Source organism: Epinephelus lanceolatus, chromosome 14 (assembly GCF_041903045.1).
Source record: "Epinephelus lanceolatus isolate andai-2023 chromosome 14, ASM4190304v1, whole genome shotgun sequence".
Lineage (NCBI taxonomy): Eukaryota > Metazoa > Chordata > Actinopteri > Perciformes > Serranidae > Epinephelus > Epinephelus lanceolatus.
The window spans coordinates 9695411-9713436 of NC_135747.1; the positions used below are offsets into that span (position 1 = coordinate 9695411).

General features: G+C 40.2%; 1 protein-coding gene across 10 annotated transcripts in view; it reads right to left on the reverse strand.

Moving 5' to 3' along the window:
• The window catches only part of gulp1a (GULP PTB domain containing engulfment adaptor 1a), a 125210-nt gene that overhangs the window by 21624 nt on the left and 85560 nt on the right, over positions 1-18026 (reverse strand). For 8 of the 10 annotated variants that reach the window (XM_033617580.2, XM_033617577.2, XM_033617584.2 and 5 more), the window contains 2 exons: positions 15969-16049; positions 1285-1346 (listed from right to left, as the gene is read on the reverse strand). In XM_033617580.2, the coding sequence (XP_033473471.1) occupies positions 1285-1346; positions 15969-15996 (90 nt within the window). In that variant the 5' untranslated portion in view covers positions 15997-16049. The remainder of the gene's footprint in view (positions 1-1284; positions 1347-15968; positions 16050-18026) is intronic. The other 2 variants (XM_078174352.1, XM_078174354.1) reach the window with 1 other exon arrangement.

The following is an 18026-nucleotide window of genomic DNA, read 5'->3' on the forward strand; positions in this document are numbered from 1 at the left end:
TTTGAATCGTTGAATCAAATAATTTAAAAGATTCAGGCTTTTCTTGGGGATCCTTCTCTGTTCTAACTAGCTGGAAGATTGTGCAGTAAATTACTAACTGAGCTTATATTTTCAACTATTCGGAGTGCTTTAAACCAGGGGGGGAACAGGCCAAGCAGTCTCAGCACTTTGGCTGACTCATTCCCTCCAATTCCTTCAGTGATGAGTGGTGTACTCAGATCTCAGCAAATTTAGCCAGACAGGCAACTCATCAGTGAAAGCCGACAATATGCAGACAGTAAGGGAACTGACAATACTGCTTTGATTTTAGTGACGTGTCCTCTGCCAGTTCCGCCTGCTTCTTTGCTGCATACAGTAACGGAGCTCCAGCAGTTCGGGGATGCGGTAGTTCCATCATAACATTTCTGAAGCTCAGGATGCAGGCTGACAGATTCAGTGGCTCACAGGGGAGAAACTCTTTGTGGAAATGAAGCAGAAAACCCATCTGACAGGGAGGGAAGTGCTCCCCAAGTTAGACAGTCCTCCTTCAAGATGTGTTGGATATTGTGGAAAAAAAAAAAAATCTTTTTAAAAAGTGTTTTGTCACAGGCCATGTTTGGAGTGTGCCATTAAAATCCGAGTTCTTCTGTTGTCAGGACCAGTTTGGGCTGGATTTGACAGAAGCGTGAGTTACTTCACATAAACACCACACGCTCACACACTCATTAATAAATAAACAAATCAAGCGGGCTAGAAAACAGAGAAACTCTTTCAAATTAAAGTTTGACAAGTGCGACTCCTCCCATCACAGCAGCGAGGGAAAAACAGCTGCTCCAGAAGATAAATACTACAATATACATCAAAAACAGTTCGTACTGAAGGTGTGGTGGCATCCAAAGAAAATCATCCATCATTAAATACCCCAAAAATCACAGAATTCATAAATGAGGTAATTTTGAAATGGATGATGTAGTGCTTGTTTGGCTTCATCAGGTGCCCTGCTAATCAGCCAAACTAATTTGACGGACTTTCTGGCAGACTTTGAGCTACTGCCCTAAATGAAAGGCCTTGTTGTCTCTAGAGAAATGCATCATGGGACACCTGGACTGAGAAGCGTGGGTTTGTTAGGCCTGACAGAGAGCTGGAAGCAAATGTATAGGACCTTGGAAGCCAAAAATGGAGGGATTCTGTTTTGTTTCTGTATTTCAGTTTGGGCATTTCAACAACAAAATGCCTCTCTGCTCTTTTTGTGTTGCATTATTTAACAGTCACAAAGCTCTGTGTCAGTCTGATGGAGAAACATACCTTGGCATTGTAGGGTATGTAATGCTTGGCCAGAGCTTCCGGGGTGTGCATCCATGATTTATCTGAAATGATACAAACAGCTCACTAAATACAGCAGTCTGAATCAACAGTCTCATTTAATAGGATATGGCAGAGGTACAATCAAATACATGAGTGGTTAAATCTCACACAGGCAAACATGTGAGGAATATTAAACAACAAAGCACATATACACAACTTTAACATCACAGAAAAAGGAAGAGCTGAAGTAAACAAGAGAAATATGTAGAAGGTAGGCAGCTTCCAGAACCAAAGAGCAACATCAAAACTTGGCCTGATCAAAGCTCCTTATTTTTTCAGTCTTTATTTTGCAACTTTAGTTTCACTGAGAGCAACTTTCTTGTTCAGGGACTGCTTCACTCTCACACAGTTACACACAGTCACACCTGAAGGTTGCCCACAGTCTGATTTGTTGGTCACTGAGCAGCTTCACTGCACAGTTGGGGGTTATGGGACATTCTCAAGGGCACATTAAGAGTGGCAATTAAGCAAGGGGGAATGCTGCTTTTACTCCCTCGACCTCCTTTGTCCTGCAGATATGGTAATTGAAGTGCACTTCTCATAAATGTATTAAGGCAATTTCTTGGATTAATAGAGTACCTGGGCCTCGTTACAGAAACGTGTGAAATCCTATCTTATGTCAGTTTATGATGATGTTTAGAATTTTTGGTATTACAGAAGCATTCCAAACTGCATTTAGGGAAAAAAATCATATCATATCATCTCATAGGAATCAAGGTATTACAGAACCATCCTAACTTCCCAAGTGAGGAATCCTAAATCAGGATGGCAAAATTAAATGACATCTAGAATTACTGCCTTGTGGTTGTATGTCTCTGTCTAAGTTTCAGTTTCCATCCATGTCTGTCCAGACTCGTATGTTGCTGCAAAGAAGCCACAAATTTTAAAACGTAAACATTGCAGCACAGAAGATCTATACAATCACCACAGTTTAGACACCCAAGATTAGTGTCATCAATTTAGTATCTGACCAAATGTCTCCTCTTCTGTTCCTGAGATATGATGCTGAATACTGGCCACAAAAGTGTTTCTGAAAGACACTATGAGGTCACAGTGACCTTTGACCACCAAAATCTAGCCAGATCATCCTTGTGTCCAAGTGAACATTTGTGCTAAATTTGAAGAAATTCCCTTAATGGGAAGGACAGATGGGCGCATGGATAGACAAATGAACCCAAAAAATGAATGCCTTTGGCCATAGCTGTTGCTGGCAGAGAGTCATAAAAATGGCAGCAACACTGTTGTTATATCTTTATGACAATGAAGATGGGGAACAACAAGTACACAGAAATGTCATGACTGAAAGTCTACTCAAACCATACAATGATGCTTTAAATTTCTCGGACCATGTATTAATGGGTGTCTATCAACTGCCAAAACGATTACTTTTGATTTTATATTAATTTTATACATTTTCTTATAATAATAAAAGCCGCTGACTGTCTTTTTTTGTCCACTGACAGGAAGTGAGAGCAGTCAATATCATGGCTTGTCCATTTTGAGTAGCCAACCGGTACATTCTAATCAGAGATACAGGCATGACAGGACGAGTGCAGACTGAAGAATGAACATCACAGTTACAGTTTGGATTTCCTCAGTGAAGATAAGGAAGGAGGTCCGAGAAAGGATAGGACACAGCCATGAGTTTTAGAATTGCTTCTGTAATAGGAAGATTGGATTCTTCCTATCTTTGAAACTTAAGTTAAGATAGGAAAAGCAGTTACAATATCTCTCTGTAATGAGGCCCCTGCATTCTAAAATAATGGAAAGATGTGCATGGATGCAAACAGATGTGACTGTGCGCCACATGGTGCAAATTAAAGGTACCCTGTGGAGACCACTAGTAGTGCTACTGAGTAATAATTTTATTGTGCACACGCACAATGACAACACAAATTCCTGCCAATTGCTGATAGACAGCCAGTGAGAGTAACATGTAAAAAAGTGTAGTAATGATAGTGAACAAGTAGACTGCTAGCTAAGAAACATTAATGTAAATAATGTGCAATTTAGAATATTAAAAAAAACATCAGCTTTGCATGTTTTATAAGGAAATATGTTTGACATGTTTTCCAATGATGCGTTTCTGTGAAAGGCTGAACATAAACATTTTAATGAAAAGTTTGTGCTTGTAACCAAGGCTGTCATAAGGAGAAAGAAAGACACTTTGAAGACCACATCAATGCTAAATGAGCAGTGGGTCAGGGGTCGTTTCAGGTCATTAATGGTTTTTAGCATTTCTTAATCATCCCCTGATTAAGCACCCCTCTCTCACTTCATTTCCTTTTCATAAACGGCTATCGCCCTGTTAATGAATCCTGTGACAAAAGACGCATGACTGCGACCTTGGTGGCACTCAACTCCTGTAGGTTGATTGCGTTAATCAAGACTTTGCAAGGTGCAAACGATGTGAATCAACTTCAGCGTGTCCTCTGCGCAAGTATGCTAATGACTTTGTTTACATTGATGTTGTTGGCTAAGTGGCTTGATGAATTCAAAGTCTATTCTAATTAGTGTTCATTTGGTGCTCCACATTTGCTTAATTGTGATTGCTTATGTTTGCTAATCTCCCATATTACTTACAAGGAAACCAACAGGCTTAGTCTTGACTTGCAAAGGAAGTCGTGTTTACTTCTTCCGGAAATCAGTTTGGTGGCAGGAAGTAAGGAGACAGGGGAGGCAACCTCTAACACAGAGAACTTTGTTTTAGTTTTCAGACACTGCATGGTCAACTGGGAGCCTTTTCCTCTACTTACATTGTCCTCCTTTTAAGTTTACTTAACAGCTGTGCAATGAGATTATCCCCGCCTGCACCTTGCAACAGTCTCCTCCAAAGTGCAATCAATTTCCTAGTGGGACTCTTGAATGAGAGTTGATAGAAGGATGAAGTATCTCCTCCTTTCTTGTGCAGCTAAGGAGGCTTATAAACTGTAAATTCCAAGAAAGAGGATAGAGGAAGAAAGGAGGAGAGTGGTGAGGGCTGACACAGCTGCATGGCAGGTAGGCTGACATTTTTTCAAGGCGTCAGCACACACTGTTCTGATTAAAAGGAGGGAGGGTGAGGGGGAGGGAGTACATACTTCTTTCTCTCACTTTGCTGCATAAAATGGCAACTATGTGAGCACACTGAGAGCGGCAAAAGTTACAAGCGCTGTTCCGGGTTGCCAAAATGGAAGATGAACTGTTGGGGCGTGAGGATGAGCCGTGGCATCTGAAGGTCACTGTGTGTGGTTGACTTGTCAGGTGTTGGATGAAGATGAGGGAAAATTGAAGGGATGACAGTCTGAAAAGTGTCCATGCCTCTGTGTCACACTGTGGCGTGCTGCATACATGTCTCTGGAGACAGGGGTTGCATTGCTTCTCAGAGCTCTCCTGTTTCCTGCAGGACTAGTTAGGATGTGTGACAGCATAAAGGTCACATGTCCTTCATGCGTGTTACACTCCAGCGACGAGTAATAGCTGCCTTCACCGTTCCCCTGTCACATCATGGGCTTGGCTCTCTCTGAAAACGGGTATTTTGTCATTTCCCATCCAGTGATTACAAATAAGGGAGGTTGTGACTATATAAGGCTCACTGTTCTTCTCTCTCTCCCTCTTTATTTATCTTGTTTAAAATTCTACCTGATCTATTGGCAGTCCGAGGACTACAGCCTACAGTGCCTTCCACAGATACCCGCTCTAATTAAACAGAGCAGACAGATATAAATGGTTAGCCGTTTGGCATGGCAGAAGGAAAACAAAAGAAACAATGTGTACCTTTAGTTAACAAGGGAGCCTCATTCCTTAGCAATGCAAATAAAAAAGGCTCTGGTGGCTCTTATCTGCCTCCGCTGCAGATTACACAAATGCTTCAAAACATTACTGTATTCACATGTTTTGGTGAGCAGCTCACATGAGCAGCAAATTACAATAATGACATTTTGCCACACTATGACTCGGGCAGTAGTATTCCTTTTAAACTTACAATACATTTTATATTGCAAAAATCTAAACTGCAGGGCTAACAAGCATTTGTACAGTGGTACATGCAAGGAAAAGAGACCACAAGTCCAGCACACTGTGAAAATTTGTGGATGTATTGATGGTCTGATCTATTAGACCTTTATCTCAAACCATCTCTCCTTATCTACCAGCTAACAGCTGTTCTTCCCTTTATCTCACATTCTCCTGTTAATCCAGGCAAAGAGTCTCCACAGCCAAAGAAAACAAGTACTTCAAAGTCCTCCACAAAAAGAAATATAAAAAATAATATGTATTATAACATATCATTCTTCACTTTTGAAGATACTGTAAGTGAGATAATATTTTACTGACAAAAAAACATGTACCAAAGATCAACAAAGAAACTTTCAAAGACCTGATATGCTTCAGGAACTTTTCTCTCATAGCAGCTACATTTTGCAAATTATTGTCTCGAGAAAATGGGTTTGGTATCTTATCAGTTGACGATCAAATTAACCAAATTAACTAACTTTTTCGTCTGTCGTCTTACGTCTGTTCCATTTGCGTGGTTACTTTCTTTGTAGCACATTATGATTTGTCACCTCACTATGTGCACGACTTTTGAAAACAGGTAGTATACTAATAAAGTATCTATTATTAGCAATAACTGATTGATTTATTTTAGTATCACGCACACAAACAGGTGCCCAACCTTCATGTGTTTACAAGACACCATTACAGTACTGTTGCAGTGATCAATTCAAACTACATGTTTTATAACTGCTCGATATACCAGTTTTTAAGGTATACCGTGCTATAAAAGTTGATGGTTGTCATATTGTTTGTTCAATCAAAAATAACCCTTCCATTTTCATTCCTTTAAGGGTCATTCTAACTGATAATAAATAACATATTGTATTATTGTATCATGAAATTTTCATACCTTTGCAATCCTACTGCTCAGTTCCAAACAAAACACTTCTATCCGAGGCCCGGCAAATAAAATCTGCCCCCAAAAATGTTCCTCTTCTCAAACGCAGCTCAAAATTTTCATGGTCATCAAATCAAGACATATCAACATAAATGGAGGTCATTTTACCAAAACTTACATCTCTTATGTCTTAGCAGACTCATTCTCCATTTTACCCATCTCACACAACAAAGTCTGTCCTCCTCTAGAGTGGCGTTAAACCTTCTTGTCTCTACTGTTAACGGTTATGTTCCTGAGCATAACTGTACCCACAGGGATCTTTATCTTTTGTTTAAATTATACTTCACATTACGTTCTACACTGTAGCTGTTCTGTATGAGACAAGAAGTTCATACATTTTGCTCCTTAATCTTCTGAATATCACAAAGTAATCTGTTTCGGAAGATGAATGACAAATTGTTTAAATAAAATAAGAATTTCCACTCATTAGCCCAGGGATGACCATGCATAATGTACCAATTAAATATCTTTTTAGTGAGTCTCTGATCAAACATCTTTCCAGTCTATTCTGAATTAGTTATAGAGTTGGGAATAATAACAGAATCCTAGATTACCACATTGTTTAACTTGGTTCAGTACAGATCCCAGTGCTCTACTTGCTGACTATCAGTATTAATATATTACTTCTATTACTACTACTGCTGATAAAAACTTTAACAGCCCTATGTAAAACAATACCTTCTCTAGCTCATATTATTAAGTGTTGTGGTCACCCCTCTTTAACATTCCCTGAGCTCAGCTTTTACCTTTTAGAGCTTGAGTGCTGCGCTGTTAGTACACAATTTTTCTACAGGGCCTAAAGAAGTGGGCAGGCAATAGCCTAATTCACTGCAGCGCTCAATCAATGACACTGAATGAATTTGCTGGGTATGCACAGTTCTCCATCATGCAGAAGACAACTTCAAAGGGGCTCCAAGCAGAAAGGAGGATCTGAGCCACTCTTTACTGAGGCCCAACAGGACAGTGTTGCTGTGAGATAAAGCATTTGAAACTGAGCATAAACATCCATCTTGTTCCATACATCAAATACTGTTTGACTCAAAGGGGGAAATGCAAAATGTTGCAATGGCATAAGAAACAGTGACAGTGAGTCCTTTGAGAGAATCTCACTTGAGGTTTTGTCTGCACCATATATAATACATTTGGGAAATATCACACAAGCTCCCTGCAATTGAATTCAAAACAACAACACTGCAATCTACTCTCCTGAAAAATTGAACCTCTTTGACGGGGAAAACTGAGTATTATAAGACTCACAATGGTAGTACTTATTGCAGGGTTACTGTATTGGATCAAATTATTCAGTGTGAATGTTCATGCTTTGTGTCAAGCTCCTGTAAGTTATTTTAATGCCACTTCTCTGTTACGTTGACAAGCTCTTGATAGGGTTCACTCAGTTTAATGTGAAGATCAAATGCAGGACATATTGCTGCTAGGAAGAAATTCAGGACCCATTCAGGGCTAATACGGATTACTTGGAGTCAAAAAGGGAAATGCTTAAGGATCATGGACATGGTCATATGGCTTTATAAGCCAGTGTGGTCAGAGGAGACATTCAGGGGATGACACATGCTCTAAAGCTCTGGACTTTCCTCTTACATAATAGGGTCCTTCCAATCAGACATGAGTTAATTACATTGGGGGGGGGGGGGGTGGGGGGGGGGATGACACACGCACAACACCATCAGGATATCATTTACAAACAATTAATTATGGCTTGTGTAATAGTTGCAGGGTACATTTCTGAAGTGGTATTTATATTGTCCGGCCCAGCCATGAGGAAATTAAAGACCTTGTTTATCCTCAGCATCTAATTTTCTGTGTGAGTGCTTCTTGCTGATTCGATCATAATGATGGATAGAGGACATCTGCCATTAATAATTGAAAAAAAAAAAAAAAAAAAAAAAAAACAGCTTTAAAATGATGTGGATGTCACAATTCAGATAAATAAGTACCTGTAACCATAGCAGAATGATCCATCTAATCACTTTGGTTGGCTTGGATTGACCAGCTGACCACCTAACCCTTTAGATGTAGCTACTGGCAACACTACGTCACTGTTCAACAGTGAGCAAATAAACATGGGAAATACAATCTGCCCTTTACTTTCTTCCAAAAGTTGAGCAACACACTATAAAAACAGATTCATCATGACTGTACGTATAATTAAAAGTAAACTTTAGTAAATTAGTGTTACAAAAATACCCAAGTCACTCTGGCTCCACTGCGGGAAGAGAATCCAGGGCAAACAGTGCCCTGTCCTCGTCTACTGTATAATAACAGCACAGTAGGCCATTATATTTAGGCTATTCTTCTGCACCGACGTGACTTATCTTCAGCTGCCATCTGTTGGTGTGACAGAATTGTAAAATATGTATTACTGCAGTCAATCAGTTTAGATATGATGCTGCACATTACAGTGACCTGCAGTGGAATTTAACCAGTTTTCTGCACTTTAATACTAAATACACACTGTGGATTCAGTGTGTGCTTCCAATCACTGAATAAATAAGTCCGGGAGTTTCTTAATGCACAACTGGAAAGTCAACAATTTTTCATCATCTTAACTGTTACAGTCCAGGTTTTACAGCTGCTCTGTAACCTTTGCTATGGCACAGGGGGGCTATTCTCTATACTAAGATTATACATTGTATTACTGACATATATTGAAGGCTCCCTTCACTCAGAAATATGTTTTGCGTATTGTTCCTTCTCTTTGACCTTCACTGTGCAGAATGATGCATGGGCAGAGTTTGTTTTCACATTTATCTGCTGAAGGAGGAAAGTTCCTCTGCGCTCAGCTTAAATCTCAGTTCATCTGAACGTACTAGATTATTTTGTGATATCTCAACTAGTTTGGCAGCCAATCCTTCAATATGCAATACGTGATTTGGAAACTTGAAACATCCTGTGCACATATGCTGAGGATTGTCAGTTCAGTGAAATAAAAAACATTTTGTTTGAATAAATTTAACAATTGTTGTGCATTCATGAAATGGGGATTGTTTAATGAGGGAAAAGAGTAGGTGTAATTCTAAGATACTGTTAACACTTTTTTTTCCTGAAAAGCAATAGCAGACACAAATAAGCTTTTTTTTATCTGTCTTGAAATGTCTGAAATTTACATTTCACAGAGGCTAATTGTTGTTCAGGTTTACTAAAAGTAAGGCGATATTAATACTTGTTTGAAAAATGTCCATTTAAACATCTTAATTGACTAAGGTAAAACTTGACTTGTGTCTCAAAGTTAGTAAATCAAGACCATACAAAGACATTTTGACAAATATAGGAAATATTGTTTGCCGGCTCAAGAGTGCTGACAATATGTACATTCACACATAATGCTGTAAATTATTATTTAGTATTTATGGCAAAGTAGTTACAACATGGCGAGTCAGTCAGAGACAATGAAATACTCTCAGTTGCCAGTTCATTGGGTAGCTGACGGAAATGCAACCTTATATTTTTTATAATTCTTACTTTATGAAAGTTATAGGGTCCCCACTTATATCAATGAGGTTAGACTAATTAGAGACACTTGTCAGTACAACTCAACACAGTTTAACAGCACTATAAACTAAAGCCTCCAAAAACATAGTAAAGTTGAATCAACACCTCTTTAAAGTGGAAACAGACAACTGTTTTTGTTTCTTCATCAGTATGTGTTTCCCCCTCTCTAAGTCTGACCCTAGCACGGAGCACGGTGCTTTGAACAGGACATTAACACTATTCAGAGGAGGAACAGACTTCTGCCTCAGCACTTCTGCGGTTAATCGAATGTGGATGGTGTCATTCTCTTGGATGGATTAAAAAAAAAATGCAAAAATGGGTCACCAAATTGACTTCACATACCTGGGCAGCCCACTGTCTATGTGTGGGAATCACTGATATCCTCTTCCTTTTTTTGGTTGCACAATGGTTGATGCATTTCTTTTGTGCCATAAATCGAGCCTTCATTTTCCCTGGAGACTGTACACAGTGGCAACCAAAATTGCCTTGTGAAACAAAGTTTATAGGGAACCAGTCTAAATGGTGATGCTGTCGTTACTTCATAGCCTTTAGATTGTGCAATCAACATTTACTTCATAATGATAAGTTACAGGTAAAAAAACCTCTGTACTTCCACTTTACACAACAAAAACGGAACATAACCTTTATGAAGGTGGGATTTATACAGGGCGGTTGTATAAGACTGTACTTGTTTCAGCTAGATGTACCTAATAAATGGACTGTAAATACTATACAGTACTCACAAGGTCATCAGCTGCCAAGACATGAAATCACTTTAAGAGGTCAGAGTAGGTTACGTGACCGTTACAGTGCATGGTATAATAGATGAGTGCTGTTTTCTTAACTACTGCTCTGTGGCTGGCCAAAAAGGTGCACATGAACTCTCTACAACTATTCAGTGCAAGTCACGTCCGAGAGCATGGGGCAATAAACATAGGATATAAAAATGATCAAGATCCCCGCTGGCATTACCTGCTAGACGTGATCAAGTCCACAAAACACAGCCAGACACAGAGATAAAGGGGGAGCTAAATCAGTGGAGTGGGCCTGTTGTCAGTGCCAGCCTTCACTCTCACAGCCAAGAGAGCAGAGGCAGTCAGCACAAGTACAAAACATCAGAAATTTATAAGCCTTTTCTACAGATGTTGTACTTTTGTTTGACTGTTTCAGATTTAGGAGTAACTTACAAACTAACAAGTGAAGGAAAACAATGAAAGACAATCTGGAACCATCCTGTAGCCTTTGTCCAAACTAGGGACGGGCATGAGTACTCAAGTACTTGTTTGGACGTCAGTATCCATTCAACATATAGAGTAATCGTCGCCCAACCTCCATCACATGACCATGACTTTCATATCATCTTTTACTGTTTAAAAAAGGCAAACTCTTATTTCATTGTAGACTTCTGTGCAGTGTATTGCTTGGGTCAGCGCAGTGCCTCCTTGCCCTGCTGTCGCTCTCTCTTTGTTTATCATGAGACTACTGCTGTGAGAGGGTGAGCTCCGTGCTGGGGACAGATGGAGAGCGATAGGACTAAATGTTAGCATTATACTGTTGATGTTACCTTACGTTTATTTATGGGACAGAGTGGAACCGGCTCGGTGAAAGATGTTCGCCGCTACTGCTGTGTTAGTGTGTGCTAACTAGGCAGATGTTAAGCTGACAGGGAGGAGAGCAGCTCAGTGGCTATCAGTGCTGCATCTAACCTATGTAATGTTAACAGCTAACCTGGAAATCCAGATGCCCCCCCCCCTAGCAAATTCGAATTTGCTCTGCGCGAGGATCTGGCCCCGACGAGCAGAGCCCGGTGAATCACCATCGGACCAATCAGATCAGTCTATCTGACAGAGGCGGGCTCTGGGCGGGCGTAACATGACGACGACAACGCTGCGCTGTAGGAGTCGAAAAGTAAACAGCCAAGATGGCAGCTGCCAATGGACCACATCCATTCAATTTAGCTTTGGAAGAAACGCTAAGCCAACTACACTTATCTTTTTCCTTGAGAGAGGAACAGAAGACTGCCCTAGAAGCCTTTGTTTCCAGGAAGGATTGCCATTTTGCCGACGGGATACAGCAGAAGCATAATATATCAGTTAGCCCCACTAGTCTGCAAACAAATAGGGCTTAGTGCAATGAATACGTCACCTTGTTTTTTGCTCTGATTGGCCATCGTGCTATCCAGTTGCATGTGGCGGCATTTGAAATGCCTCAGTTAGTGCCGCCCCTTGGGTAGGAAGGGTGTATCGGTGAGGGCCAGACTCAGAATCTTTCTAGATTTGAGTCTGGATTTCCAGGCTAGTTAACAGCAGCATCAGAAAGTTTGCTGATTTTTCTGATGTGAATTTTGAATTTATGGTTTAAAAACACTGAATAAAGCAGGTTAAGGTTACAAATCCATGTTTCTCCAAAGCTGTTCGGCATCTTGGAGACAGGCTGCTCGCCCATTTTCTGATCCATATGTTCAGAGGATTTTTACCGTGAGCCAAACTATCCATAAAAGGTCTCCTTCTTTCCAAAACAAACAGAGCTTGTGATGTAACCTGGTAAACACACCAAATAATGCTGCTTCCCATTAAAAATCTTTATATTTCCCATGCAGTTTGGCATGTCACTGTTGGCGACTAGTCCAACACATAATAATGTGTGGTCATCTTTTTTCTCCGATGGCGTAAGATTTAGACATTCAGGAGGTTTTCACTGGAAGCCCAAGGTCTCTCCCTCTCCAAAACAAACAGACTAGGTCATTTAAACCACGAGAAACACTGAATAAAACAGTTTGACGTTAAACATCAGTGTAACTCAGGTGCTGGTCGTTGCAGTTGGACTTCTTGGCCCTGTCTGGAGCCTGTGATTGGTTTGTCCATACTGAGCTACTGTAGAAACAGGGCAGTGCAACATGGTGATCTCCATAAATGAAAACCTGCTCCCTATGTAGATATAAATGGCTCATTCTAAGGTAAGGAGACTGCAACAGTTCTTATTTTTTAAATCGTGTCCACTAAAGAAAACATACTTTTTATATTGTGTTTCATTTCTGACAATATTTCCCCCGTACATCCTACACACTGGACCTTTAAATGCCCATCCCCAGTCCAAACCACCCTTTTGTATTAATAAATAAATCAAAAACAGTGCCAATGATAATGGAGGGGAGCAATGTTAACTGCATCAACAACACGAGGCAATTATCCTCTTTCAGACCTATTAAGAGTTCAGCAGAGACTGAATCATTTACTCTAATGTGAAATCACTAGCGAGTAAACCTTTGTTCAGCCTGTGTGGGAGGTTGTCAGCTGCAAAGTTGCATATCAAATGATATTTCCAATGATGTCTCATCCACAACTGAAGTCAAATTTGGGAAGAAGATGAAAAAGTTTTCTAAGGAATCAAATCATTGCATAATGAGACAAGAAACAATCTAAGAGGCTGGTCTAAATCTATTCTAACACAATTCAAAGTCCTACCCAGATGAGTAATTGCACTGTGCATCATCTTATCGTCCTCAACATAGGATTTTCATTAAGAACAGTTCAAGATACCAGCTAATTCAAACACCAATTCAAACCTCACATAAAAGGCCTTCGTTCAGATTTCTGTATCAAAGTGACATTTAATCCGTTCATCGACATTCACTTTGTTTTGCAACAGGAAACTTGGAATACTGAGGCCCGCTGAGCGTGCATGCCATGGGCTAAATATACCGTGCACACACACCAATGCCTCCAGATATTTTTGTATATTATGGTTCATGCTCTCAAATGAAAAACGTTTTATCTTTTAGGGAGGGAAAAGGCTTTTGTTATGCTATCTGTTATGGACCTTTTGGCACCATTTGCTACAGACTGACTGTGACAACTGTTGCAGAAATTAAATCTAGAGAGAAGCCTAAGGGTCAGGCATCTGTTGGTCTTTAGATATAATAGTGCATGATGGAGGTCGGCAAACTGTTGTGGGTCTCTGGATGAAAAGGCTTTAACACGCTTTTATGGCACACGGGTGAATGGGTGCAGCCTTTGCAGCTCCTCGCCGTTGCAAAAAGAAGGACAGTGTGTGCTAGCCTGTCTGGAAGAATTTGTTGAGAAAACTGTTTACGGTCTGTTTAACTGTCCTTCCTTTTTGAAGAGGCCCTCATTATCTGTCTGCTGCCAAAGCCAACTTTAAGATTGTGCCTTGTTTCAGCTATAATTTACTTTTTTTTCTCCAACATGCCCCCACAATATAGGCACAGGCTTGTGTACAAATGTGCAGCCTAGGTATCAGCTGAAATTCACAGAAATGAAATGCCAGTTAAAATGGAAGGAATGGAGCCATTTCCGTTAAACACAGTCAAAGGGGAATCTAATGTGAGGTGAGAAGGGATTATCCGCCCTCCCTGATCACCATCTTTAGCTCCCGAAATAGAGGACTTAATGGGAAAAAGTGAATTATAACACCCAAACATCATTAAAGCCCGACGCAACACCTGGGCCCCGGACACTTTCCCCAACACTGTCCAAGGCTCCTCCAGGTCTGTTCATACACACTAGAGGGAGTGGGACAGATGGTGGTAAACACATCAAGCTGTTACGCAAACTGCACTCACAAATATCCTTTCCTCCGCATTTGGGCAGGGTCACCTCAAGACTCTGCAGTGTTGCACAACCACCTTAACTGTGTAACACTTACCTGAATGCATGGCAGGATGCATTATGTTGTAATTGCTTTTTTTATGCTTGTACTGGCATTTCCGTTGTCTTTTATGGCTTGATGGGAATGAATATTTTTATGTTTTGGCTGTTTCATCGCAGCCAGTGTTGGTCAAACAGCCTTTGAAGTCGCACAGTACATGATTTTTATCTAAATAATTAAATCATTTCATCCGACAAAGCAATAAACAACATAGTTTTGTTTTTCATTTGATGCTTTCAAATGTGTGAAGACTTTATAGAGTGGCCAAATTAATGATCTGTATATCACTAAAATTAAAGATTAAAGACCACTGAAGTCCTTTAGTTCAGACACGGCAGATTCATTTAACAGTTTGCAGTGGAGTGTACAGAAATGTCATTCTATTTTTTTAGAAGTCTGTGAACAGACATACTGAAAAAATGCTTAGAAAAAAGCAAACAAGGCAGCCCAGTCACCAGAAGAAAATGCTGGCATTGTACATTTCTGCAAACCACAAATATGTTTCATACGTGTCGTATCAATGTTTCCAAAGTGACGTAGTTTATGAGCTGACTTTGTTATCAGGAGGTGGTGGTGGATGGCGTGGCATCTCGGTGAGACGCCTGCCCAGCTGCAGAGCTCAAGGCCAGCAAAGGGGTCATTACGGTTTTTTCAGCAGCCTTTTACCCACCAAACATGGTTGTTTTTTAGTAACCAAGTGCTGTTTTTTCACCACTAAATAGTACCCCAAAAAGCTGTTGTTTTTCACTGAGACATTGATGGCTTCTCCAGCTGTGACTGTGCCACCAAACTGGGTTTTTACTACGCCTAAACATGATCTTTTTCTAACCATTTTTTGCCTAAACCTAGCCACATGTTAAACCACAATACTGTTGAAATGTTGAGTTTCAAAATATCTGCTACAAAATGACATGAAAATGTAACGTATTTTTGGCTTGTAGAAATATACGATGCCATCTGCGTTCCTACGACTGGGTTGCACAGATTAAAGTGGTAAAAATCGAGGCAACATTAATCCAGATTTCTGGTATCTAGTACCGGCCAAGCATCGAAAAACACTGGATCCTACATTTACCACGATTGAAAGCCCCCCCCCCCCCCCCCCCCACACACAGAGACTTTCTTTTCTTTCTTCAGGGCTTCAGAAGACATTATAAAAACTGTTTTCACAAGCTGAGTCGTCCCCTCGTGACAACTACACCAAACTCAATGTGTTTAATTGGTGGTGTGCCATTTTAAAGTGCGCAATGTCCACTAACAATTAGGTGGCAGAGCCCTATTGTAAAAATGTCCATCACTGTCCATGCCTAGCAAAGAGTAGCCTAAGTAATTAAATAAAATGGAGCTAATGAAAAGGTCTCATAACAAAGGGAGATCTGCATTTGTCCAACACAGCAGCGTTTCTCTCTCTCACACGTCTAAAGGACTCTTGTGCAGCCTGTGGCACTGTTGTAGCTAAAACAGGCCATGCTAAATTCCACCACCTAAATGAGCATTTGTTATTTCTGCTCACCTTTTTTCCTGTTGAAGGCGCGGTTCATAGTGGAAAATGTGCGTCTCCGAGGTCCCTCTGGAGTATCTGCCTATATTCCACCTGGAAAAGCAGCAGGGAAAGGGGAGTTAAAAATGGCTATAACCTCAAGCCTTCATGAAAAGGCATAAAGTCTGAAAACAAACCGTCTGAAGTTTTTTTTTTTTCTGCAAAAACTCCCCACCCTCTGAGAGTGAGGGAATGTTTAGCTGTCAGAATGTGTTCCCATTAAACTCCCAGACCATCTGCATTACAGTTGTTTACCGCTGGGCCACATCATACTCATCATCTGTGAAGGCTGTGATTTTAATCTTGTGGTGGGGATAATAAAGTACTCACTGTCATTACTGTTCTACAGCACAGAACATGTAGTACGCTTTTGCATGGCAAAATATAATGTTGTTTACTATTATTTTCTAATCTTCACAACAGAACTGGGTCATATTTTTCTGTCTAAGTGAGACGTGTTCAACGGCATCACCACTTCACATCTAAGTACACACACAGTAACAGGGCACAAAACCTGAAACTAAACCCATGAAGTTTAATCATCAAAAGAGATCCTAATGTTGACCTTCTGTGTTTTGTTACTAATCATCATCCACAGATTTGTGTCAGTATTAAAATGATCTCACAAAAAACAACTTGGGCATATATCATTTTCTACTTGTACTGACATTGTCTGGATCAAGTACAAGGTGCTACACTACAGAGGAGCTACTTCTTTAACAAATGCAAAACATCCACCTCCACAGCACCTCTAAAGTGTGACACCTTGCTGTTGACTGCTTTCAGGCCTTGCATCAATTCCTCACGAGAGTTCAGCAATCAAGAAGACTGTAAGGGCGAACTGTCCAGGACTAAGGTAGCTGTCAGCATGCTCCACAATCAATATTCTTTACTGTGGAAGAATATGCAAAGCCTTGCTGCATAACTGCTATTTCAATCTATGCCTTTGCAAACAAATTAACTTGTGCTCGGGCAATTTAGAAAATGAATTGAATTTTTCCATCTTTGGCATTTTCCATTTATCAAGGGAAGTCTGAGCTGTTACAAGTTTTTAGTGAACGGAGAAACAAATCCTGCTCAAGCCTTGGAACCAAATGGCTAACATGCTGTATCCTGTGACAAAGTGCTGCAAATTTTGACACAAAGTTTGATGTATGAAAACTGTGATAGCTCTGTGACAGATCCATTGAATGTGCTGTCATGTTAAAACAAACTTATGGCAAAAGACCATGTTGTAAGTACATTTAAAACTCAAATCAAATTGAAATTGAGAACCGTTCTAGTACACAGGTAGGTTTAAAACCTTAAGTTGTTGAGGAAGATTCATTTTGCATTCTGGTGTTTATCTTGAATGATAGCCTCACATAAAGGCATACATGGATTACAAGTCCTAATGAGTCCAAACTTTTTGACCTGATCTGGAACACAACTCCAGAAAACCAACCAAAACTTTTTGTGCATAAATTCATTGTCTTATAGACATAAATAAATCTTACTATATAATGACGAAAACTCTGTCTGTGGGTGTGTCTGTCTGTGTCCCTGTTCCACATTTTTCTACTCACTGACGTGGTCAATCTATGTGAAACTGCACATAGGCATTGAGGATTGGCATAGGCAGAAGGTGACAAAGCTACCAATGGGTATGGATGAGTTAATAATAATGAAAATAATAAAAATAGAATAAAGGCTGGTCCAAAGGGGACCCAGGGCCAGTCAGACCTGATTTAAACACACCTGAGGATAATGAGACTCGGTCCAACATGCAGTGAAGCTAAACAGACCCAGATATAGAGAAAACATCAGTTCATGCTCTCCATAGTGCAACAATAAAAAAACAACACACAATTTGAATTTAGTGATGACTTTTTAACACCACTTGATCATAGCTCAGATTTACTTTGGGGATTATATAGATTGATGCACACACCCAGTGCAATACAACCTGACCAGATTGAACCAAATAGACTTTGGACCCAAGCCAACTGGGATACCAGGTCAGGTCCCAGTCACTGGGTGAACCTGAAGAGA